General features: G+C 48.0%; 1 protein-coding gene across 1 annotated transcript in view; it reads right to left on the bottom strand.

Annotated features, from left to right (window-relative positions):
- Positions 1–18,883, bottom strand: part of MIPEP (mitochondrial intermediate peptidase) — a 134,457-nt gene that overhangs the window by 98,047 nt on the left and 17,527 nt on the right. Inside the window, exons 8-10 of the mRNA XM_082676008.1 lie at positions 15,224–15,272; positions 13,516–13,576; positions 9,733–9,785 (exon numbers count right to left, since the gene is read on the bottom strand). Of these exons, the coding sequence (XP_082532134.1) occupies positions 9,733–9,785; positions 13,516–13,576; positions 15,224–15,272 (163 nt within the window). The remainder of the gene's footprint in view (positions 1–9,732; positions 9,786–13,515; positions 13,577–15,223; positions 15,273–18,883) is intronic.

Raw genomic sequence — 18,883 nt, 5'->3', positions numbered from 1 at the left:
AGGAGAGGAGCTCAGAAATGCTGAAGACGGGCCTGGCACGGGGAACGGACACAGTCCAGAAGGCAGAGATTCGTTACTTTGGCAAGAGAGGACTCCTTATGGCAAGTATGTCCATGTTCCCTAAATTTAATCTACAAACTGACAGCTTACCCACTGTCATTTGTGCGATGCTGCGGATGACAAGTGCTCACGAGGACCCTGGGCTCAGCCTTTTATATATATCTCACCTAACAGCAGAAACAGCCCTACAAGGTCACACTTCTACCCCCATGTCACCAGTACGGAAACAGGTTTACACAAAGACAAGTCATCTCCCCGAGGTTACGACAGGACTGAGCACGAGGGCTGAGGCTTCTTTTTAACTGGACGACAGCAGTCCGGGAGTAAATGACACCAAGAAGAGGCCTGCAGGCCTGCTTTCTTTGGGCCCAGGCACCGAGGTCCCTCCCACAGTGTGTTACCAGTGGAAGGACTAAAGGAAGCGCCACACCTGGATGTTCGTCCTCAGTCACGTTTCCCAATGGTCGGGAGTCAGAGCCCTGAGTTCCCTGCTAAAGCTGCACCCCGCGAACAAAAAAGTGCTGCCAGTTCAGAGAAGAAACCAGAAGGGCAAATGAGCGGCGGTGAGAAGGCGGGGAGCAGGGCTGAGGGCCCGTGTACTGAAGAAGGAACTTCAGGGAGCAGGAAATAAGTACTGTCAGGAACCGCAGAGGTCGGGGTGTTGAGGGCTAAAGCAAGGGACCAAACTGTGCGCGTGGCAGGTGGCTGGTAACTCGGAGAGACCATCTGATCGACTGTCAGGGCCACAAGTCAGACGACAGAGACCAGAGAGAGGAGGCATCCGGTCTAGACTGCTGGGGGAGGTTTGGCAAGAAAAAACGAGGACTTCAATCTCTGCAAGGGTCATGGGAGGGGCGACTGTCTGTTTCATGACAAGGAATACCTCAGCACCTCTGCAGGCAAAGGGAAGAAGTTAATCAAAAGGAAGAGATGATACATAATAAAGTTAGAATGACCGCTGAGGCAACACCTCTAGCGGTGTGAGATAACATCATCTTAGACTTGCACAGCGCTTCAGGACTTGCCAAGCACTTTCACACCAGAAGCCTCCCATGTTCCTTACATAATCCTGGGAGACAGGTGAGGCTAGAATTATTACTCAGTTTTGCTGGAGGAAACTGAGACCGGGAGAGGCTGGTGACAGCCCAAGGCAGTCTCGGAGAAAAAGCCCTGGGCTGGAAGTTAAAACCTTCGCTCTATCTCTTTCTGTGCTTTGAGAGCAAGTTTTTTTTCTTCTGGTTTTTGGGGGCCTCAACTTCCTCACCAGGAAAATGAACTATTGGGTTTGCCAAAAAGTTCGTTCAGGTTTTTCCATAAGATGTTACGGAAAAACCCACATGAACATTTTGGCCAACCCAATACAGTATGTCCCAGGCTCCGCTGATGACCAGACAAGTGCACGCAAAGAAGCTGGCGCTGTGCCTGGAGAAGAGCAGGCACTCCGTCCATCACAGCGACACTCTGGCAGGAAGCTTGACTTAATGCTGTGAATTAATCACCTACTATGTGCCTGATGACACTCAGTGTGGAAAGAGTAAGGCCCCCAAACCATAAAGAGCACCTAATATAAGTGACAAGGGATGTTAGTGCAGAGGGGATGAAGACGAGGCGGTGGTCAGTTCTGTTGGTGGGGGAGGGCATGAGGTCAGGAAGTAGCACGCGGGGGGGGGGGGGAGGTCAGGGAGAAGCACGGGGGGAGGGTCAGGGAGAAGTGGGGCGCATGGGAGGGAAGGAGGGAAGGGCATCGGGGGAAGGAGAACCAGGGGAGGGAGCGGCTGCACAGAGCACCACAGGCTCAACCACAAAGACCATCCGCCTCACTCAGCGGCCTCACACCACAAGGAAGAGACCCCCCAGGCCGGTGTCCCACCAGGCTCTCCATGACCCTCCCAAACAGGAGGCTATTCCCTCCTGAAGAGCAGCCGGAAGGGAGAGGCCCAGAGAGGCTGTGAGGGATTCAGGAAGCTCCAAGGTATTTCCAGCAGCTACACCCCTGCCGAGGCGCCCTGACTGCCTTTGTGCACTCAGCTTACATCCGCAACCCACAGGATGTTCAGCGTCACAGGTCACTGAGGCCCTCCGGGATGCCGGGCTCAGGAGGCAGCACACCCTGCCCCCCCGCCGTGCCCCTGGGGCCACCATGCCGCTCCCCCCGCCCTTGCCATGCCACCTGCTCACAGCATGATCCCCGTGAGAAGAGAAACCACTGCGAAAAAAATGTCCTCCGTCATCTAGAGACACCCCCCAAACAAGAGAAAAGCACAACAGGTGACACACAAAACCTCACAGCACGTCAGAGCCACAGCCCAACCTAAACACAGTAAAACTTAAGTGTATTCAGAGGATCTGGTTTCATCACCCAAACTCTTTCCTAGTTCTGCAAGAAGTTTACCGCTATGCGTTGTGAAGGTGTTCCCCTGACTTGAATGCAGGAATAAGAGATCTCTAGAATCCTCAGGAGAAACGGGAAGCAGCTTACCGTTCCTCCACCACGGCTGGTGAGTGAAGCTCAGTAGATTCTCTGCTCTTTTTTCTGGTTAAAAATATGCTACGTGTGGGTTTACAAATTTTCAGTTTTCAGAGAACATATTATAATCAACATGGCAAATGGTATAAATTAGGTCTTTCTTATTAAAAACAATAGAATTTAGCAGTATCTCAAAATCCTCATCAGGAACACTGTCATTAAAATAAGTACAGAAATACTAGTCAGTAAGAGACTTTCCACTGAAGAATTCATTTGTTGTAATTTAAGTTTTTTAAAAAAATCAATGGGGGCTTCCCTGGTGGCGCAGTGGTTGAGAATCTGCCTGCTAATGCAGGGGACACGGGTTCAAGCCCTGGTCTGGGAAGATCCCACGTGCTGCGGAGCAACTAGGCCCGTGAGCCACAACTACTGAGCCTGTGAGTCTGGAGCCTGTGCTCCACGAGAGGCCGCGACAGTGAGAGGCCCACGCACCGTGATGAAGAGTGGTCCCCGCTTGCCACAACTAGAGAAAGCCCTCGCACAGAAACAAAGACCCAACACAGCCAAAAATAAATAAATTAATTTAAAAAAATTTTTTAAATAAAATTAAATTAAAAAATCAATGTATCAGTGTCTCTCTGAAGCACACTCTATGAGTCAGACTTATATGTCAACTTCTGATGCACCTGGGATGAAGGTAAAGAAAGAACTTGGACTTTACTTCCAAAAACCTTGGCACTGAACGTAGTGAAAATACGAAACAGTTCAGTACCGTCAGTGAATCCAGGTTGAAACTGCGGGTACCACAGGCTTCGGTCCCACCCTATTCTTTTCAGTAAGTTAAGGCAGGTGTGGGAATCTGTACAGCAGACAAGTGCTTACAGAGGGTCCCTGCAGGACAAACACGACAGATAACAGACACTTAGAGGCGCAGACATACATGTGTGACGGCACCGTCAGAGCTATTTTCAACCTCACCAAAGGAAAATGAACCACACAGAATGTTTCTGGCATCAGGAATGATGTTTTCGGCAGGATCACAGTGTGACAGCTGGATGACACCGTGAAACTTGTAATCTTGAAGCCACCGCGAGAATGACTGTTTTCTCCAGCTAAATAAAGGTAAGGTAGCAATTAAAGAACCGAAAGGTAGTAGGAACCTGTTTCCCTTTCAGGTAACCACACACTGAAAATATCTTTTTCGTCTCTGTTTCATAAAGAACTGGCCATCGTCCGTTTGGTCCTATCTTGACTTCTGACTCTAGAGGCAAGAAAACAGCTCCAGCCAAATTGCCTGGTAAGGAGGGGGCTCTTTTCCTTAATGGTGGAGATCAGATACACGGTTCACTGGAAACTGCTCTTTTTTTTCCCAAATTTATTTATTTTACTTAGTTTTGGCTGTGTTGAGTCTTCGTTGCTGCGCACGGGCTTTCTCTAGTTGCAGAGAGTGAGGGCTACTCAGAAGCGGTGGCCTCTCTTGTTGTGGAGCACAGGCTCTAAGCGCGCATAGTTGTGGCACGCGGGCTCAGTACTTGTGGCTCGCGGGCTCTAGAGCGCAGGCTCAGTAGTTGTGGCACACGGGCTTAGATGCTCCACAGCATGTGGGATCTTCCCGGACCAGGGCTCGAACCTGTGTCCCCTGCATTGGCAGGCGGATTCTTAACCACTGCGCCACCAGGGAAGCCCTGGAAACTGCTCTTAACACAGATCACAGTACAATTTTATCCTCACCCTAGAGAGGTAGGAAAGGGAACCTTAGGGGAAAGGATGACCACAGTCACGCTGACATGGCACCAGGTGACAGGAACTCATCATAGAGGCTGGAGCCAAATCCCAGGAGAGCAGCGAGACCTCTATTATGACAGCCTCTCACTCAGCTTCTTCAGTTCCATCAATACGTAAAATCAAACAGCCACACGTGAAACACAGAGAGCATAACCAACACAACTGGGGGGGGAGGGGCACGAGATCCACGTTACAGGAAGACAGGAGCCAGGGAAATGACCCCACGTGAAGGCAACCAGATCAGCCCACGAGCTTGGAAATCCTGTAGGACCAACGACCTGGTCTCTTTAGCGAGTGGCAACGTGAACAAGGTCGGCTGGGGCATGACGTGTGGGGACCAGCTCTGGAGCAAGAGACTCAGACAGAAAGCCCAGCAAGCCAACTGGGAAGAAACAGACTGGAGAGCATCAAGGAAACAGGGGTGTAGTCGGGGTACGAGATGACGCCCATGAACTGCTGCAAACTTTACTGGGTTCTGGTGGTTCTGGAGTCATATAAGAAAACAGCCACGTACTGAGAGACGGAAAGAATACACAAGAATGACATGACACAAGGGCTAGGATTCAGCTTAAAATACTTTAGTAACAAGAAGGAAGGGAGAAATAAGAGACCAGTGAAGCTAACATGGCAAAACCCTGATAATTACTTCATCTGGGAGATGAGTATGTGGGGGTTACTTACATTATTCTCCCTATTTCTGTTTATTTTGGAAGTTTTCATTATAAAGGTTTCCTTAAAAATTGAAAGCAACGAGCTCAGTATACATATACTAACAAATAAACTGCACAATTTCACGTATCAAGCAGTTGTATTATCTTGAAACACCACACCATCCTTCTATGGAAGTCCAATGTTTCATGAATAGTTTAAAACACAAAACATTCCTGTATCATTATGTGAACGCTCCCGACATTTCAGAATATACCTTGGCAAGGAATAAACTCTACTGAATCCCACATCCCAATGACATCATTCTATAAAACAGCACCAAAGTAAGTGAAATGTGATTCACTGAAACTCATCCTTGGCAGAAAATAAATAAAGTCCTCGAGCATTAAAAACAAAAATCAAACACTGGAAGGATGCAGTGAACACTGTAAGAATGACTGTTCCTGAGGGCAGGGGTGGGAGGAGGCTGTGCGCAGCATTCTAAATACCTCAACGGACGCTTCATGTTGTTTTCAGTTTTGTCCCAACCACGTGAATGTATTAACTCTTCAAAAATAAAAATTCTAAATAAAATCATTGCACGTACGCTTTTCGTAAAGAATTACTTTCACTCTTCCATGAAGAATTTAAAACTTGAAAAAGAAAAAAAATTAAGGTATTTTTGCTCTTGAAGATTCCCCATTAGCTGCTTCTGCCACTGTTTCCCAGGACTCACAGTTTGAAAACACAATTTCCTATCTTTCTAACAGGTTCTTTCTTCTCTTATGCGAACATTAAGAAATGTGAAATAAATCTTAAGTGTTTAACATGTCGGCCAAAAAAAGTCCCTGGGTAACTGGAAAAAAAGCTCAAGTCAAGGAAAGCCCCTTCTGCTTTTCATTTCACGTCAAACCACACATTTTAGGCTTTACTTGCAAGTAGAGGCATTTAACGAGGATTTAGAAATCTTCACTTTGTTCTACCCTTCCAACCTCAAACCCAAACTATTACATTTTCCCTTTCTTTTCTCCTCCACTACCTGCGCCTCTCAGTCTACTCTAGTCAATCAAGATGACTGACACTGCAACCCAAAACTCCATCCTCTGCCTTTTAAGCTTCTCAAAATAGAGGTTTTAAACCCCCCAATTCTTACAATCCCACCTAAAGCATTTCTGCATCCCTTTTCCTGGTTCTTTTACTGAGTTAACAGACAAATAAGTGAACTGAAGTCCCCTGTGGCTGTCAGGTGGGTTACACTGTGTTCCCGGAAGAGTGGTGATTTCTACTCTAAGAACCAGCCAGCCTGGGGAAACCTCTCAACAAAGGAGCATCATGAAGACCTCCAGAGGTCATGCTGCCTTCAACAAACCTGACAGATGAAAAATGCCATCCACAAAAATATGTTCACCAAAACAGTGATCACTGGGTTGCTTTTACTACGGATCTCCAGCCACTGGTGTAGACACAGGCTCCAACAACGGCTGTCAGCCAGCACGTTTCCTGGGCCCAGAGCGTGTTCCCCACTGCACTTCAAACAGAGGAGACACGACAAACGTTGCTCTGCGCTTCCGGGCGTGCCTGACAGTGAGGTCCAGAGGACACTGTGAGCGCCCGGCCGTGCGGCACTTCGGCTATAAGCACAGGCCGGGGGTCTTCGGGGACTCCAGGCACAATGTCACATGTAGGGCAGGGCAGGAAGCCGCAGTCTCTGACACAGAAAGGGACCAGGCAGGGGACAGGGTTCAGTTTGGCCGAGGTAACCTGAGGAGGACGAGGGTGGTGAGGGAGAACCAGAGGGCATGTGTGTATCTTTCGTTAGAGCCACGCGGGCCTTGAGCGACGCTCCAGCTTCATTTTAAAGGCGGCAGTGGGCCTGTGACCTTGAAGACGGAAGGGACCCCTGTGTGCTGTCCTGCCGGCCACAGGCAGGCTCCCCTGCCCTGGACACGGCCACCAGGATGCACAGGCAAGGTGGACCCCTATCCAGTGCTGTCTCTCTCACCAAAAGCTCTCTGATGAGTATTCTGTTACTCATTTAATATAGTCATTACATTTCAGATGAGTGTTTTCTCAGAGAAGCTTTAAGGCAGAACTGAACCTCTTTCAAAAGATCTGAGAGGACAATTACAAAGCATCTCTCAGAGGGGACCATTCTCTAGAAGAAGGTTTACAGATGGCCAATTCCACATAATAATGTTATTTTAGTACTAAAAATACAAGCTGGCTGAGGATAAGTCACTTTCCCAGACTGTGTGTAGCACGTGTCACAGGGGAGCCAGGCCTGTCTGGGGCCTCAGCCCTCGGGAGCTCCTGGCCACAGGGCCACACTGTCCCCGATCCTCCCATCTGGACAAGAAGACCCCATCTCTGTGGTGGGTGCAGAGGAGTCAGAATTCCCAAACTTTGGGGGGCTCCGGGATCTCTAAGTACCGAGTCCGGAGTCAGGCAGCAACCTAAAGACGTTCCAGTGGTGCATTTTTGGTATAAATGGAGGACTCACTCCCCTTTATTCAATAGCTTCTGTTTAAGATCACTGTCAAACTTCTCAGGGATCGCACACCCTGATTAATGCTTACGTATACTTCATAACTGATTCTATCTTTCCAAGTATTCAAATATCCACATGTAATTTCCACAGAACCACCACTTGGGTATGCTGTACTTACAGAGCACAGTGAAATGACAAGAATATCGCTTTCAAATTTAAGGCTAAGGTATTAAAAAATAAGGGATGGGAGGGACTTCCCTGGTGGTCCAGTGGTTAGGAGTCGGAGCTTCCACTGAAGGGGACATGGGTTTGATCCCTGGTCGGAGAACTAAGATCCTGCATGCCACGCAGCACGGTCAAAAATAATAATAATAGGGCTTCCCTGGTGGCGCAGTGGTTGAGAGTTCGCCTGCCGATGCAGGGGACGCGGGTTCGTGCCCTGGTCCGGGAAGATCCCACATGCTGCGGAGCGGCTGGGCCCGTGAGCCATGGCCGCTGAGGCTGCGCATCCGGAGCCTGTGCTCCGCAACAGGAGGGGCCGCGATAGTGGGAGGCCCGTGTACCACAAAATATAATAATAGTAATAATAAGGGGCGGGGGACATGATGCAGAGGAACACCACATAAAAATCACAGTGGCAAAAATCAGAAAGAAACAAGGACATCTAATTTACATTACTTTCCAATGTCAAAAATACAACGAAAAACTTTACATAAATATGGAACATATTAATAAAAAATTTAACATTCCTGTATGCTATGCCTTTGAAAGGATTTTAAGAGAGAAATGTTATTTTTTAATACAACTGTAAGAACAGGATATGAAGTCTTGCAGCCATAAAACACAATTGTGAAGTAATGTCTTATTGCTACCGTATCTTATGTTAAGCTATGATATATTCTAAGCACTCACTGTTCATCAGGATCAAATTATTACAGATTCTGAACTACAGTTTACGTGCTTTCCTAGAGAAGGTGACTGATGCTGAACCTGGGACACATGTATAAGAAACACCAGCTGACAAAGCATTATTACCTACAGGTTAGGAGACGCCTATGCTCTGTAAGTAACACTGGTTTGGGGAACAGATACGTAAGGAGAGGCCACAGAGGGGAAAAGATGGGAACTCAGTGGGTCAGCTCTGGGACACACTGACCGATCTCAGGCCACCTCCTGCTGCCGGGGCAGAAAGAACAGGAAAAGCTACGGGTTTCTGCTTCTATGACAAATGCCAAAAGAAACCATTAGAAGAAGCGGCGTGTAATTTTAGTGAGGTGCTTACTACCCTTTGCTTGGTGCTGGAATATAACGCATGGTAACCAAAAGACTTTGAAGTTTAATACCAACTGAGTAAGTATATTATCATGATATATGCCAGCACGATTTAGCAAAGAAAGCGGCTCAAAACTTTTATTCTCTTCCAGGACCTGAGTCAATCTCAACTGCATATCTAAAAAATGAACCATAGAGAAAAATGTTAAGGATTTGTTAAAGGCTAAGATTCTGAGATTGTTAAAAAATACATTCCTCTTGCAGATGTAAAGTTGCTTGGGACATAAACATTTTTGTGTTCACTCCAAACAGGCCTCCATATTTTGTGGGTTTACAAGCAAACATAAAAAGGACAGAAATAGGGTATATTTAGGGAAAAAAGCATAGCTGCTAGTTTGCCACAGTTTAATAGACACAGAGGAATACAGAAGCCAGAGGAGTCCCTCTATCAACGTAAGTTTCCCAAATCCTCATTTCATTTATATCCTCCCAGATGTGCCAATAACATGCTGACGTGTTCCAATAAAAATGAGAAAGCATAAGAAAACCACACTGTGCCACGCCAAGTACTACCGTATTCCTCTGCTGGTTCAACAAATACGTGCCGAGCACCCACCCTGGGCCCGAAACGGGACACGACGAGGGTTCTAGCCAAGTCCCAGCCCCTCCAGCTCAGAGTCTAGAGGCCTGGACAGCACCCACAGGAAGAGGCGGAGGGGCTGGATTCCAGCCATGCGGGAGATACTCACAAGGTGTAAAAAGGAATGACAGAAGCCACAGAGGACGGGCTATGGGGGAAGGACCACTACAGGCCTGGGGGAGGGGCTTCCCAACCCAGATAAGTGACCTGAGGACGGATGCTGGCCACTCCGGCACAGGGCCTGAGCTTGAGGGGACGCAGGTTTGTGACGTGGGCACCAAGTGAAGGGACAGTTGCCCAGTTAGCAGGCAAAACGCTCAATACATACTTCTTTCTTCCTTCTCACACACGAGTATTTCTCAAAAAACGTACCTCTCTGCACGAATCACACCACTGTAGTAGGGGGGATCCCAGGGCATTAATTCCTGCAAAGGAAAAATTCACTGTTATGAAAGCTGTTGACTATTTCACAACTTTAATCAATAATTTAGCCAACTTACAAAATGTATACCTGTTATGATGCCAGAAAAAGGTTTATAAAAAGCCTAAAAATTCATGACTTGGCAGGAAATACGTGCCTTTTTATTTTGACTTCCCTGCAATCAGTGAGTTGAGAGGTATAAATAAAGCATAATTGCAGAATTTGGGGAAAAGCTAAACAAATGTCATTCTAAAATGTAAACTAATGGGAAGTCAAAATTGATAGATTAAATGAGCCACGCTGAAATTTTCCCCAAAATGTAACCCGTGGATTAATCCATAAAACACACTGCAGGTAAGATTAGGGAACTAAAGGTGAGACTAGAGTTCTTTCTAAATCTAAGCAAGAAGCTTAGGGTGGATCCCAGAAATGAAAGCAACAATTTAAAACATAACTAAGGCAGAATTAACTCTAATCTTGGCAAAGAAAATATGTCATAAAGAAACACTAGAACAACCATTTTTGACCCCTGGTACACAGTCCACAGTACGGGGACTCGCAGGGCTTCCCTGCCCCCCCACCCCCGCCGGCCTCCTGCTGCTCCTCCACCACAAGGCAGACCCCTCCCTCCGGCCTCTGCCCAGAGGGCTCTTCCTTGGCTGTCACCAGCCCCTCACTTCTTCAGGGCTGCTCCAGTGTCATCTTCCTGGGGGGGGAGGGTCTTCACTGCCCAGCCCCTGTAAGACAAGAGCCTCCATCCACTTTTTCTGCATTATTTCCCCCACAGTCCCTATCACCACAGGACTAGCACGATGCTGATTTTTTTCATGTGTTTACTATCTCTTTTCTTCCCCTATGACGTAAGCTTCATGAGGGCAGGGATTTTGTTTGCAATTTTCCCGTTGTATCTTGGCCCCTGAGTTCTGCTTGGTACACAGTAGTCCCTCAAGAGTTATCTGTTGAATGAATCAACAGCATCTCCCAGACAGTATTGCTAAATGCACTTCAACTGCAAAACAAAATACCTGGCACTGAGAAGAGCTCCGTGAACGAGGCTCCCATCCTTATTACCAAGGTCCTTTAAAGGTTCAGTTTAGACATTATCTCCTCTGCGGACAAGGTATTCTTTCTCATGCGCCATGCTCATACTTTTATCAGGGAAGGGAACCAAGGTAAGACATGGAGGTTTCCTTTCTTTCTGCCCATGAGCTCCTGAAGGGCAGGGACAGCATCCCTGGGACTCTGGCCCCTGAGTGACCAGTTCCTGGCACTCATGGCCTCCAACAGATGACTGTTTACTAACTGCTACGTGCCAGACAGAGCGCAGGCTCTAATGCAACAGAGACAAGACACCATCCCTGTACCAAGAGCTGACAACAGTCCAGGCAGCAGGAAGACAAGCAGCCCGCCAATCAGAGAACAGTGTGTCACATGTATGACGCTGTACCACACGAAGGGTGTTAAATCACAGGGGAGGGCAGGAGACGTCTGCAGGAGACAGAGCCTGAGCTGGGCTGTGAAGAACGGGAGCACGTAATCCAGGGGTACGGCATTCGCTGGCACATAAGCGTCAGTTACGACGTAAGAATAAAAGAAAGCACAGCATGGCAAATCAACTATACTTCAATAAAAAATAAATAAAGTAAAAGAAGGGAAAGCAAAGCAAAAAGTACGTGAAAAGAGCACACGAGCATCACGCGGCTGTCAGTAGTGAGCGGAGAACACCGACCGGGCTCCCAGGCAGAAGAGGAGGACGTCCAGGAAAGATGACGAAGGGCTGGGTGGGAAAGCCAAGAAATGGGAAGGTAAATCTAATAATTACCTGAAAACGTGGAACAAAAGAGTGCAAGGCCCAATCAGTGTTTTGGAAAAGTCCCTCTGGCAGCCCTGCATTCATTCATTCCCATTCCCAGTAAGTGCACAGGACCTTCTCCATATCCAACGTGGGCCAGGCACCCAGCAAAGCAGTTGGAATGCAGGACAACCTCGAGGGGAGCAGAACAAAAGGCTAGAAAACCAGTCACTGTCGTCTTGGGGAGAAGGAATAATGACCTCAGCCAGGGCTGTGGCAATGGGCACAGACAGGGGACAGAGTTCCCAGGAAGGCAGAAGCTGCAGGCCTCGGGACCTGACACTACGGGCGGGGGCGGGTGTCAACACCCGCAGGGATCACTGACACACAGCTCGTGGCGCTCGAGAGCCTGCCTTTCTACCAAGCGCCCAGGTGCTGCCTTCCAGGGAGCAGTCTGAGAACCCCTGGTCTAGACTTAGTCCAGGGTCTGGCTAGGGGAGCAGGGTGAACGGTGGCACCTTCACCGAAACGGGGGCTTCAGGAGAGAAGAAAGGGCATTTCCCAAACATCCTCAGAACAGCCAGCATCAGTAGCTACATAACATGTCCGGGGCTTCCCTGGTGGTACAGTGGTTAAGAATCCGCCTGCCAATGCAGGGGACACGGGTTCGAGCCCTGGTCCGGGAAGGTCCCACATGCTGTGGAGCAACTAAGCCCGTGCGCCACAGCTGAGCCTGTGCTCTAGAGCCCGCAAGCCACAACGACTGAGCCCGCGAGCCACAACTACTGAAGCCCACGTGCCTAGAGCCCGTGCTCCGCCAACAACAGAAGCCACCACAATCAGAAGCCCGCGCACTGTGACGAAGAATAGCCCCGCTCGCCGCAACTAGAGAAAACCCGTATGCAGCAACGAAGACCCAATGCAGCCAAAAACAAACAAACGAACAAAAACATGTCCAGGGAGAACAACTTCCAGTCATATTAATGAATTAGCTTTTGGCAACACACTTCACCTTTTCTGTTCCTGTGCTCACCAAGCTAAATTCTGACCCATGATCTAGTTTCCTAAGTGGACCTACCTATGAAGCCAAAGTGGGTGGATGGCTAATCCTAGTTACTCTGCTAGATACAGCTCTGACTACCACTTAACAATCTCACATGCTGCTCCAGAAATCGGTGACTACGACAGAATTACTCCATTTCATGCTGGTTGGATCTGGGAAGCTGGTAAAGAGTTTCTAACCCTGCTCAGCAGCCACCAGCAACCAAGAATGACCACCACCAGCAGCTACAGGACAGGGATCCAGACAGCCCAGCAATCCCGTGGCAGTCCAAGCCAGATGAGGACCCGAGCCCTAACACCTGGGATCTCATCCCTTTTCGGGGCACCCTCTGGCCCTAAGGACACTTAGTCTGACTGGAAGAATCATGTAATCATTTGATCTTAAGATTCAGTGTTTTCAAGACGGGTTACACTTTGTCAGTCAACATTGATCTACTTAACTGAGCTCCACAGGTTAGCAAACAAACGTGTCAACTGCAAGGTGAGCACTGATGCTGAAGCTGCCACCGGCCAGGTCATCCCCCCCCAGCCCCCTAAAGGTGCTTCACACAGACGCCGACTCTCCACAGAACAGAAGCAACCTCTGTGCGAGCAGATATTAGCACAGACAGTGTGTGTGTGTGTGCGTGTGTGTGTGTGAGAGAGAGAGAGAGAGAGGGAGAGAGAGCAACCAACCCACAAAAACAATGGATTTCCTGGAATGTCAGACTCGGACATTTGGATCAAATATTTCAATACTTTATTCCCCAAATCCAAGGATCAGAAACAAGACTATATACACCTTCAGCAAATCACAAGAAAGTTCTAGAGTCAAAAGATAAAGACCTCAGCTGACAGACTGTTTATATTATAATAAAAATATCCCAAGATGGTCACTTACAGAATTTTGAGGATTTAGTTTCATTTTCATCCCTCGTATCATCTCAAAATCTTTCATAGTTCTGTAAAACAGGTTTATCATTAATTGTTAGGACAAAATTTTCATAATTACATTATAAAAGAACTAGTCTGCTTATGTTACTTTCCAATATTCATGATAAAATTAGAAGTAATTTGTAGTGCAAATGCAACCACTATTAACCAAATTTTACATGTGCTAGAAGAAACAATAATATATACATCAGTAAATTACTACAATTTCTACCTTAAAAAGCACCTTGGCAGAGATATGTCTTGAAAGTACTGAAAGCCTGGAAAAACTAGCAGTGTTAACAGAAACATGCGAAGTGCAAAGTGTTAATCAGTAAATTTTAAACCACTGCTTTTTTTTTTGCGGTACGCGGGCCTTTCACTGTTGTGGCCTCTCCTATTGCGGAGCACAGGTTCCAGACGCGTAGGCTCAGCAGCCATGGCTCACGGGCCCAGCCGCTCCGCGGCATGTGGGATCCTCCCGGAGCGGGGCACGAACCCGTGTCCCCTGCATCGGCAGGCGGACTCTCAACCACTGCGCCACCAGGAAAGCCCTAAACCACTGCTTTTTGCTACACCTTAAAAAAGAGGCTAACAAATTACTTCCTATAAAAGAATATTAACATAGATTATATTTAAGATTGCTAGTCATAATTTTTCCCCTACCAAAACCCTCCAGCTGGGCAATAATCAAATATGCACTTAGTATTTGCAGAACATGAAATTTCCGTAGAATGAACTCCTATACGCCACTATAAAAGTCTGAAGATAAGTCTGCTCAAAACATAATCTATAGCTACATACAAGTGAAAAAGAACAATGTTTAACCAGCAAGGCAAAGTAGAATCAAGTCTCAAATAACTGCACAATCAACACTACTTCATTATATCAAAGCCACAATAGCTCACTGCATTGAAAGATAATTTTAGAATTTATAAATATAATCCAAATTGGAGAGGACTGTGTTCTAAGGCATGAGTTTATAACAGAAAATGGAAATTGGAGCTAAAATTAACACGCTGGTGCAGTCAGGCAGCAAACGAGGTTTTAGGCAGTGCCACAGGAGAGATCACGGTCTCTCACAAACGTGCCATGCCTCGTCCTAGAGCCAGGGTGTCTGAAGGCTCCTGGGGGGCTGGCCCCCAGAAAGAGCACTACCAGAGTGGCCCCAAGGACGAGGGCCAGCCCAGGGGGCTGGGCAGGGAGAAGGCCGGCAGTTGTGACAGAGGGACCGCTGAGAGCGCTCTTAAAGCACACAGCAGGGCAAACAGATCCGTCTACCACCCCACCAGCCACCCACACTGAGGCCGAAAGAAGAGAAATACTACGTTTCCAGCTGATGATAAAACTGACAGTACGAGCTAAAATATATAGTTTCAAAAGGTTTGGGAAATTTTAAGAAGTCCCTATCAATGATGAGTTCCTCAAGACGGCTGACTGGTTCCTCAGAGGGGACGGCCCAAGTTTCCGGGACTGTCACCTTCGGGGGACGACTTTGCACTTTCAAAGCAGGGCTCGCTGTTCACCTAATCTCTTGAATAGTCCACAGATCTGACGCAATATTCCAACACTTATATTCTTAACAGGTCACTTACTAATTGTTTTTTTATAAATCAAGTCTTAAAAAAAAAACCTAAATAAATAACATGTACTCTAAAGAGTAGAATACAAAAACGAACCTTTCAGAGAGTTTGTCAGATAGCTTCTCAAGGAACTGCATGACAGTCTCTAAAATGAAAATCCAAAAGAAAATATCTTTAACTACACAAAATAAAATGTACATGCCTGTTAAAATTATAACGCGGTGATCATAAGTCCATACACTACGACGCCTTTAAAGTGAGGCTCCTCGAAGGGAAGCTGGGTTGCTAACATATGCTAGGCATTTCTGGATGATGATAATCTTTATTAAATAAACGAATTAAACTGACATAGTAATAATCAAAGCCTTAAATGATACCCCAAAATAAAAAGTTAAGGGGAAACGAAAGAAAAGAATCCAAAGGTTCAATCTATTTCTATCTATTCATATGTTTAAGGGAAAAAAATGTCTGTCAGACATGTCTAATTTTTTTCTGAGTTTTCAAGAGATAGCCTCTGATTTGTTCATAAAAATCACTACAACTTAGAAACATCAGATTTTAAAAATCAGTGTTTTTCTGGGTAAATTTTTTTAATTTATTTTTTGCGGTAGGCGGGCCTCTCACTGTTGTGGCCTCTCCCGCCACGGAGCACAGGCTCCAGATGCGCAGGCTCAGCGGCCATGGCTCACGGGCCCAGCCGCTCTGCGGCACGTGGGATCTTCCTGGACTGGGGCACGAACCCGTGTCCCCTGCACCAGCAGGCGGACTCTCAACCACTGCGCCACCAGGGAAGCCCAATATTTTTATTTTTATATACACAGCAGAATAATCTATTTAGGATCAGTATCCAAAGAAAATATTGCAAAATTAGAACATTAAAAATTTAGGCTCTATTGGAATTTTTTTTTTTTTTTTTACTACTTAAAATACTTCAGCCATAAGTCACTATTTTGTACAAACCCACAAAGGCAATGTAGTGGAGTTACTGTTGTTTCCCATGATAGGAAATTTTTCATGTGACTTTTTGAATTTAGCACTTTTTGCCACTGTTTAACATGTACAGAGCTTTCACGTGTATTTGAGAGTGGGCTGCACACTCTGTTTTTCTATTTTCCAGATGGTCTTTTATATGTTTCAGTTTCTTGTTCAGTTTATCTCTTTTCTGAGTAAAATAAGAGGCTGGGGAAAGGACGGACCTAAACCAGGAACCCAGGGGTCTCCCCACCATCAGTGCTGAACCAGCCCATATCTCGTAACCTGAAAAACACTGCCTCGTTTTAGACGGTGTTAAGAAAAACAACTGTTATTTAGTTTAAACTAAAGTCTTTATTTCCGGATATCAAACCAGCTAGCATAGAGAACTGTTTTCAAATATATCTCTGTGTGTGCTTTTTATTTCAAAATAACCATTGTTTACTAACTTTCACCTATTTTGCTTTCCTAGCTCTCTTACACATGAAACATCTACCTCAATTACTCTACCTGGATACCGTCATAGTATTCAATAAAAAGGAATGAGTTTGCCGGCCTCGGGCAAGCGCACGCCTCGCTGGAAGGTGACCCGGCACACACCTGTCACGTGGGGTCCACCCTAACCTGTACCCCTCCCACCTCCTGCGCCCGCTGTCGACAGCTCACTGTTCCGCATTGTCCACCTCCAGCTTCACTTCCCTCATGAAACTTTCAACAACCATCCAAGCATCTGCAAACTTCCTGCGCTCCTAAAATCCCAGGGCATTGTTTCCCATATTCTGTGCATTTGGAACTAAAAAGACACTGACCTGTATGAAGGTTTATCTATGTATACGTCCAAGCTCCCCAACCAAATGACAGGTCACACTCGACACAACTGTGTGCACAGAGTCCAGCTCCAAGACATTCCTGTGCTAACCACCTTGGGAGCCGTGGATCTGCTGGCCATCACCCTGGGTGCTCGCTACTGCGGGGCCGGTGACCTCCAGTGACCTCCAGTCACTCGAGCTGGGGCTCAGTCCCCCCCTTCCCCGGGCCCCGGCTGCCCCCAGCGTCCAGGCAAGCCGACCAGTCTCGTCCCGGCGTGTGTGTGCCCCGCTGTCCATCAGTGTTTCCACCTGCACTGACCAACTGGCACCTCACACCTAACTCAGACCCACTGCGCTCCTGCCCCAACCCCGTCAGCAGGAACTGTCTTCCCGGTGGCTCATGTCCAAGGCCTGGCTCTCCCTTCGGGTGCCACACGCCCCAAACGTGACATCTCACCACCTGCACAGCCGCCGTCGGCCTGGAGCAGCCGCGTCCCTCACTGTGGCTACTGCAAAGCACCTCCGGGTGCCCCTCCCTGTGGCGGTTCTCAGCCCCCTCGGCGGGGCCATGACCACTGAAGTCCTGGCTCAAACCCACCTCCCCCGACGACGAGCCTCGTTCAGCTGTGACCTACCCCCGCCCCGCCCCGCCCCGCCCCGCAGGCTCCCCCTGTTCCTCCTCTCGGCCTCACACCTGCGCCCCCATCCGGACCCTCCGCTCACAGCCTCGTTCACCAGCCCTCGCGGACTGTGCAAGGCCGCACACCTCCTGACACGCGCAGTCCTCCCTTCCCTGTACCACTTTCTCCACAACCTGCAGGCGCCAGGAACAGACCGGACTCTTCCCTTGCTTTTCTGTTTTCCTCTGTCACCTGCACACAAGCAGGGATTCCCATCTGTTCTACTCGGATTTATCTCCAGCGCCTAGAGTAACATCTGGCACACAGCAGGCACTCAGTGCGTATCTGTCGAACCAATGAACTGAAAGAGCCGATGCAGGTGACACAGAAAAAGGGGCAGGTGGTCTCAGGCGGCCTACGGAGGAGCATGAATCGAGAGCCTGCCACTTCTTAGCAATCGACCCGACCTGCAGTTCCTCATCCGTGAAGTGGATACAACCGTCTATCTCACACGGCTACAGAGGAATGAAAGGAAACAATGGCCCAGAGTAGGCATTATATAACTACATATAGTATAAAATAATAAGACGTCATTATAACAACGTGGTGACAACAGTGACTACGGAAAAGCACCCGAGGGGACAGAATACCTGTTTGGGAGCTAAAGTATATAACACAGATTTAAGTGTTCTATGAGTTCAGGGACGAAGGAGTCCAAGGGACGTGGAAACGTTTTAACAGGTTTCATGGAGAGGGCGGTGGGAGCCCAGCACTGACACCCTGGATAGGATTTTGACGGACAGACACGCAGGCAGCAAGCAGGCCTCGAGTGCGGGAGACGTGCCCACAGCTGACTGGCGGGAGTGAGGCCAGGCCGAGGGGACGGCGTGCACGAGAAAGAAACAAGGCAGGCTGTGTTCAAGAAAACCTCCGAGGAGCTACGGACACCGCAGGGAACACGGGAGGGACAGAGACAGCACAGAGCACCTCCCAGCGTCCCCCGACCCCGCGATCGGCATGTCTGTTCCGATGCACGGCCAGAGACCCCGGGTGTCCACGGCCATCTGCTCCCCCCACTCAGCCCGTCACCGAGTCATGCAAACCCAACCCCTACAACACACCTGGGTCTGAACAGCCCCACCATCGAGGCCACCCTACCCTGGACTCAGTGTCTAAAATGTAACTGTAATTTACTACACACCTTTGAAAGATGTGCTATATACATTTGTATCGTTTTCATTGCAAACCATTCTCCCTTAAAGATCATAAATCATAGAGAACTGAACGGAGCAAACCCAGGAGATGCCCCCCCACGCCCGCCCCAGCACCAACTTTGCGAAGCAGCCCTCTTCTCT

This window comes from Grampus griseus (assembly GCF_964374135.1).
Source record: "Grampus griseus genome assembly, chromosome: 18".
NCBI lineage: Eukaryota > Metazoa > Chordata > Mammalia > Artiodactyla > Delphinidae > Grampus > Grampus griseus.
The sequence above is the reverse complement of the archived record's forward strand: the minus strand, read 5'-3'. Positions and strand labels throughout refer to the sequence as shown.